Below are 7,556 nucleotides of genomic sequence, written 5' to 3'. Positions count from 1 at the left end.
GGTAGGCCATAAGCCAGTTAAGCATTTAAAAACAGCTAGTCAATAGAAGTGGTCAGAAGAAGCAGTTGAACAGCAAGAGAAGACATCTGTGTGTGAGTGTTTACTTTTCTCAGTCGATTTTAGCGCGGTTCTTTGTTGCTAGGAAACTTTGTGTTTGTTTGCTGTGTTTTACTCTGGTAAAACGCACGCGCACGTGGCATTTGTTTGTGTCGTGACTTTTGAGTTTCGCGTGGCTAAACAGTGGGCGTGGCCATAAGCCAGTTAAGCATTTAAAAACAGCTAGTCAATAGAAGTGGTCAGAAGAAGCAGTTGAACAGCAAGAGAAGACATCTGTGTGTGAGTGTTTACTTTTCTCAGTCGATTTTAGCGCGGTTCTTTGTTGCTAGGAAACTTTGTGTTTGTTTGCTGTGTTTTACTCTGGTAAAACGCACGCGCACGTGGCATTTGTTTGTGTCGTGACTTTTGAGTTTCGCGTGGCTAAACAGTGGGCGTGGCCAGCTGTATTAAACAATCAGGTATTAGGCGTGTATAAATAGGCTTAGTGCTCCGCGGCAGCGGTCGCGGCGGCGTGAAGCCCTCATCGTGTGAAGACCGAAGAGTGTAAAGACCAACGACTCTACCTGTGCGACTCCACCGAGCAAGGACACCGGCAAAGCACTTGAGTAGTAATTTCTCATTATTTGTTTTATCGTTTCCTCTCTTTTCTAATCAACTTTCACCTGATCTTTCTATTTGTGAGCTCTTACACCATGTGTCTTCTAATCCCTACTATTACTAACATGCGTAAATCCAATGCCACACGTCAGAGGCATTCCAATCCTAACAACCTGCGTACCCTTCCAATGTCTTCTAGTACAATTTTTTCATTTCCTATTGCTCTCTGGAATTGCCAATCTGCAGTAAACAAAGCTGATTTCATTACATCTATTTCTAGTCATTTAGGTCTCAGCCTTCTGGCCCTGACTGAGACCTGGATCAGACCAGAGGACACTGCCACATTGGCTGCCCTCTCCACTAAATTCACTTTCTCACACACCCCTCGTCTGACTGGAAGGGGTGGAGGTACTGGTCTGCTCATCTCAAACGATTGGAAATTTAATAATCTACCACCCATGTGTAACAGCTCATTTGAATCACATTCTATTACCATCACTAGTCCTATTAAAATCCATTGTGTAGTTGTATATCGTCCCCCAGGTCAGCTTGGCAGTTTCTTAGAAGAGCTCGATGTACTACTCTCATCCTTCCCCGAGGATGGTACTCCTCTCATAGTTCTTGGAGACTTCAACATCCACCTTGAAAAACCTCAAGCTGCTGATTTCCACACTCTGCTTGCCTCATTCGACCTCAAACTAGTATCTACTACAGCTACTCATAAATCAGGTAACAAACTGGACCTTATTTACACACGCTACTGCTCCACTGACCATACTCTAGTCACTCCACTGCACACCTCAGATCACTTCCTCCTCACTCTCAATCTCAATCTGCCCCAGAACACAACACACACTCCTCCACAGGTCACCTTTCGGCGTAACCTACGCTCACTCTCACCCTCTTGCCTATCCTCTTTGGTCTCATCCACACTTCCTCCTCCAGACCAGCTCTCAGCACTAGATACTAACAATGCAACTGATACTCTTTTCTCCACTTTAACATCCTGCTTGGACAACTTCTGCCCTCTCTCCACCAGGCCAGCCCGCGCCACTCCCTCTGCCCCCTGGTTATCTGATGTTCTTCGTGAACATCGTTTGAAACTCAGGGGTGCAGAGAGGAAGTGGCGCAAATCCAAAGATCCTACTGACCTTGGTCTTTATCAATCCCTCCTCTCTTCCTTCTCTGCTAACATATCTACTGCTAAAACTACTTACTATCACAACAAAATTAACAATTCTTCTGACTCTCGCAAGCTCTTCAAAACCTTCTCCTCTCTTCTTAACCCTCCTCCTCCTCCTCCTTCGTCAACCCTAACAGCTGACGATTTTGCAACATTCTTCATAAATAAAACAACCACCATCAGCGGACAATTTACCAATCCACAAACTAACACACACATTTTAGCAGCTAACACACAGACTCTATCCTCATTCTCCTTGCTTTCAGAGACAGAAGTCTCAAAACTCCTTCTTTCCAGTCGCCCTACTACCTGTCCGCTCGACCCTATTCCCACTAACCTACTTCAAGCTATTTCTTCCTCTGTTGTACCCGCACTCACACACATCATAAACGCCTCTCTTCACACTGGCACATTTCCCACAGCATTCAAGCAGGCTCGGGTAACCCCACTGCTTAAGAAACCCACTCTAAATCCAGCACATCTAGAAAACTACAGACCGGTATCCCTCCTTCCATTTGTCGCAAAGACACTTGAACGAGTTGTTTTCAACCAGATCTCCTCCTTTCTTACGCAGAACAACCTCTTGGACAACAATCAGTCTGGCTTCAAAAGCGGACACTCAACTGAGACTGCTCTGCTCTCAGTAATCGAAGCACTAAGACTTGCAAGAGCCGCTTCCAAATCCTCAGTTCTCATCCTGCTGGATCTGTCTGCTGCCTTTGACACAGTTAACCACCAGATCCTCCTGTCAATCCTGAAGAGGAAGGGCATCTCGGGAACTGCACTCCAGTGGTTCAAGTCTTACCTCTCAGGTAGGTCCTTTAGGGTGTCGTGGAGGGGTGAGGTGTCTAAAACCCTACATCTAGCTACTGGTGTGCCTCAGGGCTCAGTGCTTGGACCACTTCTCTTCTCCATCTACATGACATCACTAGGATCTGTGATTCAGAAACATGGCTTTTCCTACCACTGCTACGCTGATGACACACAACTCTACCTCTCATTCCAGCCTGATGATCCGACGGTAGCCACTCGCATCTCAGCCTGCCTGACAGACATCTCTGGCTGGATGAAGGATCACCACCTTCAACTAAACCTTGCGAAGACAGAGCTACTTGTAATCCCGGCTAACCCAGCACTTAATCACAACTTCACCATCCAGCTAGGCTCTTCATCCATAACTCCATCAAGATCAGCCAGGAACCTTGGAGTTGTAATTGATGACCAATTGAATTTCACAGACCACATTGCTAGCACTGCCCGGTCATGCAGATTTTCCTTGTACAACATCAGAAGGATCAGGCCCTTCCTATCAGAGCATGCTACACAACTCCTTGTTCAGGCGCTTGTTCTATCCAGACTGGACTATTGTAATGCTCTCCTGGCTGGTCTCCCAGCTTGCACTGTCAAACCTCTGCAACTGATTCAGAATGCTGCAGCTAGAGTGGTCTTCAACGAGCCGAAGAGAGCACACGTCACTCCTCTCCTCACGAAATTGCACTGGTTGCCGGTTGCCGCTCGCATCAAATTCAAGTCACTGACGTTTGCCTACAGAACAACCACTGGCACTGCTCCCTTGTACCTGAACTCATTACTACAGACTTATGTGCCATCCAGAAACTTGCGCTCTGCAAGTGAGCGGCGTCTGGTGGTGCCATCCCAAAGAGGCACGAAATCTCTCTCTCGGACCTTCACCATGACTGTTCCCTGCTGGTGGAATGATCTGCCTAGCTCAGCCAGAGCTGCTGAGTCTGTAGCCATCTTTAAGAAACTGCTGAAGACGTATCTTTTTTGGCAGCACTTGAGCACTTAATCCAGTACTACTAACACTTTCTTATCTAAAAAAAAAAAAAAAAAAAAAAAAAAAAAATTGCGTTGGATTGTACTGTGAAGGGTCATAGCACTTACATATTGTTGTCCTACTGCTAGTTTAATTGCTTCTATTGTTTCTCATTTGTAAGTCGCTTTGGATAAAAGCGTCAGCTAAATGAATAAATGTAAATGTAAATGTAACAGAGAACGCTGCTGAAATTCTCATCTCCAAAGATAGACATCATCATTCTCATGAAAGTGGCTGGGCTATTCGAGAGACCCTGAGGAAGCCTGTTATACTCGTGAAGACCAAATGGGGAAGAGAAAGCAGTGTACTTTTTGTGTTCTTCCTCTACAGGAACATTATAATACCCTGAGGTAAGATCCATGGTAGAAAAAAACGTGTTGCCACCCAAGGCAGCCAACACATCGGACTGATGTGGTAATGGGTAGGCATCTCTGACAGTCCTCACATTTAACCATCTGAAGTCAGTGCAGATCCTGAGATCGCCATTCTTCTTCCATACTAGAACAAGAGGGGACGCATAGTCACTGTGTGACTTGCGGATAATTCCTTTTTCCTCCATCTCGTTTAATGCTGTCCGCAGTTTTGCATACTGGCTCGGTGGTATACACCTATAAGGAAAACGGAAGGGTCTATCGTCAGTGAGGTTAATCCGATGGACAACGCCTTTGGCCTCTCCACAATCCATTTTGTCTCTTGAGAACACGGATTCATACTTCTCAATAAGGTATAACAACTTGTCTTTCCAGTGGGCTGATACTTCACATGACTCCAAATCCAATTCACCAAGGCCCAATTCACTCAAGACACGCTTCATCTCTTCACTGGATCTAGGTGGTAAATGTTCCTCAGTACACTGTAGATTTGACTGAATCTGTGTTGGTAAAGGCAAATCTTGCACTGCAATACAAGGTGACACGTCAGCAATTTTTGCATTTCTCTTCAACACCACTCTGTGATCAGTAGGGTTAATGACTTTCAAGGGGATAGAACCATCTCCCCATAGTGGTGTTATGACCCTCCCGACTAGAATTTGCCTTGGTCTCGATCTGGACTCAGTTGGTTCCACGATAACAGTGCTGCCAACCGACAAGACAGAAGACTGAGGTAGCTTACCCCAAACCAGATGTTCAGTCTGCGGCTCTAACGTCACACTCCTCTGTAACTTTACAGTACCGACTTTCTCAGGTATGGATTCACCTCTCCACCTCTCGGCATTTGAGAAAAGGGACAGAAACATACAGCACTCATCACTCTCATTGTTGCTTGATTTAGACATGAGCCTCCAGTAACCATCAGTCTCTCTCAGCTGCATCAGCAGTCTCTTTAAGACATTTGTACCCAAAATCATCTCTTCAGTCTGCCCAGGCACAACCAAAACAGGAATTATCATGGAGCAGCCGTACACAGTAGCTTTAAGATTGTAGATTGCCGTAGGGGCAACATGATGGCCACCACAACCAACAATGACAATATCTTGTGCTGACTGGCTTGTCAAGTCTGGGTTACTTCTCAATAACCGTTCTTCGGCAGACTCACTAAGAGTACACGCCATTGATCCACTATCAAGTAAAGCTTTGAGAATGAGATCAGTCTCAACTGAAACGGAAGTGTAAAACAAGCTATCAGCTCTTGGAACTCTCTGAACACCCTGAAAGATGACTGTTTTGTCCGAAGGTACATCACTAAACATGTCACATAAAGACTCACAATCCCTCACATCAGCAAAACTGGAAATGGGAGCTTCACTCTCAAGATCTACGTGATCCTCCCTCACACGTAGATCATCTAGTTTGACTGTCGGTTGCCTGCGGACGTAGTCTTCCTTTTCTTTCGGGCATCGATTTCTGGGATGGTCAGGTGAAAAACACTGGAAACAGAGCCTGTTGTCTTTACAGTGAGTAAAAGCAGAATGTGAGGTGTCCTTGCACACCAAGCATGGCGTCTCATTCAAGCCTGGAATTTTAGACATGCTGTTTCTCTTCCTGTAATCCTTGCTGAACTGTGCATTACCACTATTACTCATCAGAACTCTTTCCAGCATACCGATCACCTTTTCCAAAGCCATATTTTCTGACTGTTTTGACTGAAGGGAATCCTGGTCAGTTGTCACTGGGCAGGGGCCAGGAGTTACCCTCATCTCATTCACAGAAACTTTCTGCTCACATCCAGTCGGCTTATTTCCTTGTCCTGTGACTCTGAGACTTTTCTCTGAATGATACTCGTTCAGGATCTCTTGTACTTCATAAGCCGTCCATTTGTCAATGGTTTTTGAGCGAAATGTCAGCGCTAGATCTGAACTTGGACAATTTCGAATGAACATACGTGTGACTTCAATCAATTGATTGTCCAGTACCTTACCCTGCTGTCTTAGACACTCAGCTGTGATGTCAGCAGTACGGTTCAGACGCAACCAGTAGTCAAAGGGATCCTCTTGAGGTTCTGGGAGAGTAGTATAGAAATCTTGCAATGGGATAGGAGAATACTTTTGGCAACTGAAATGTTTCCGTAAAATGGTGTAGATCGCATCAGGATCTGTACTGACATTCAAACCACTAGACAGCATCCCCACTTTAACAACATCCTTGGCTTTGCCTCTCAAGTGAATTAAAATTTCCTCACCCTGCTCCTCAGTAGGCAGAAGTCCCTTCCTTATGAAATTTTTCATGAGCTCCACCCACTCATCAAGTGTAACCGTGTCTGATGCGTTGCCTCTGAAGATTGGAGGATCTTTAACTTCCCTCTGGCGTACTACTTGAATCTGCGATGCACTCGATGTGGAGCTTTGCTCAGTCATGTATCTACCATTGGGGCTATTATGAGTATGCCTAGAAGTAACATCAGTCTGACTGCGCATATTCAAATGTTTAAGAATACTGTCCGCCAGTTGCAGGCCTACTTGCTGTACTATGCTACCCATCTGACTCATCATGTCACTAGTAAGGACTGGAGTTGATGTGCTAATTGGCTGTGTACTTTCAGAACTGTTATAATTTACACGACTAGTGTTCTCATTAGCATTTTGAGCAGGACTCGCATTAGCTCCTAACCCCACACCATTGCTAATGTCTGGGAAAGGAATTGGTGTTGCTAACAGACCTCTCCCTCGACCAACACTAACTGGAGTGCCCATATATCTAGATCCAGTTAACCTGGCGTGATCCATAATCAGGCAATAAAAAAAAATAAAAAAAAGAGAAAATAATATTTCCACAGAATATTCAACGAATGCAGTAATACCCGAATTAAATAATAAAATCAAACCACATCAAAGTGTCTATGCAAGAGTCTCTTTCCAGTGTTATTTTTAACTGTAAAGCTTAGCTGAAAGTCCTGTGCAATGAAGAATGAAGACAGGCCCGCCGGTCCGATGTTCAGATGATCTTCGACCACCTCGACTGAAGTCCTGAGTCACGGCACCAATGTGACCTTTGGGTCTTGTTTCCTCTCTCGACCCGGTTTGTCTCACCCTTCATTAGCACTCAGACACACACGAAATGTGGATGATAACAGGCTTTATTTTCCTGCACACAGAGCAGTAAAAGAGAGATGGTGAATCGTAATGTTGTTCAAAGTGCTCCACCCACAGCAGTTCTCTTTAACTCTGCTACACTCAATACCACAGTAAACATTACTCATTCACATTATATTGTACTTAAAACAGTAAACAAAAATAAAACAAATCTGAAATGTAATAATCTCTCCAAAAGAATTACATATTTTGTAAACAATTCAATGTTGTCTTGTCTTTCTTAAACTTTTTGGTTTGTGATCGTATAACACTGATTACACAGCTTACATCATCCATTTAATATAACTCTTAATTGCATGAATTCAGTGGAAATAACATATGGTGTTTTTAGTAAAACCATGAATTACGTACGT

The 7,556-nt window shown here is 44.4% G+C and overlaps 1 protein-coding gene across 1 annotated transcript; it reads left to right on the top strand.

Annotated features, from left to right (window-relative positions):
* Positions 1-779: 779 nt before the first annotated feature.
* On the top strand, positions 780-4,028 carry LOC306997462 (uncharacterized protein; the record flags this gene model as incomplete). The annotated part of the gene is made up of 3 exons (XM_079610767.1): positions 780-1,062; positions 1,198-2,375; positions 4,005-4,028. The coding sequence occupies 3 exons, from the start codon at positions 780-782 to the stop codon at positions 4,026-4,028; spliced, it is 1,485 nt and encodes a 494-aa protein (XP_079466893.1).
* Between the last annotated feature and the right edge of the window lie 3,528 nt (positions 4,029-7,556).

The sequence above is a fragment of the Phoxinus phoxinus genome (genome assembly GCF_949152265.1).
Source record: "Phoxinus phoxinus genome assembly, chromosome: 4".
NCBI lineage: Eukaryota > Metazoa > Chordata > Actinopteri > Cypriniformes > Leuciscidae > Phoxinus > Phoxinus phoxinus.
Note: the sequence above shows the minus strand (reverse complement) of the source record. Positions and strands in the feature narration are given on the sequence as shown.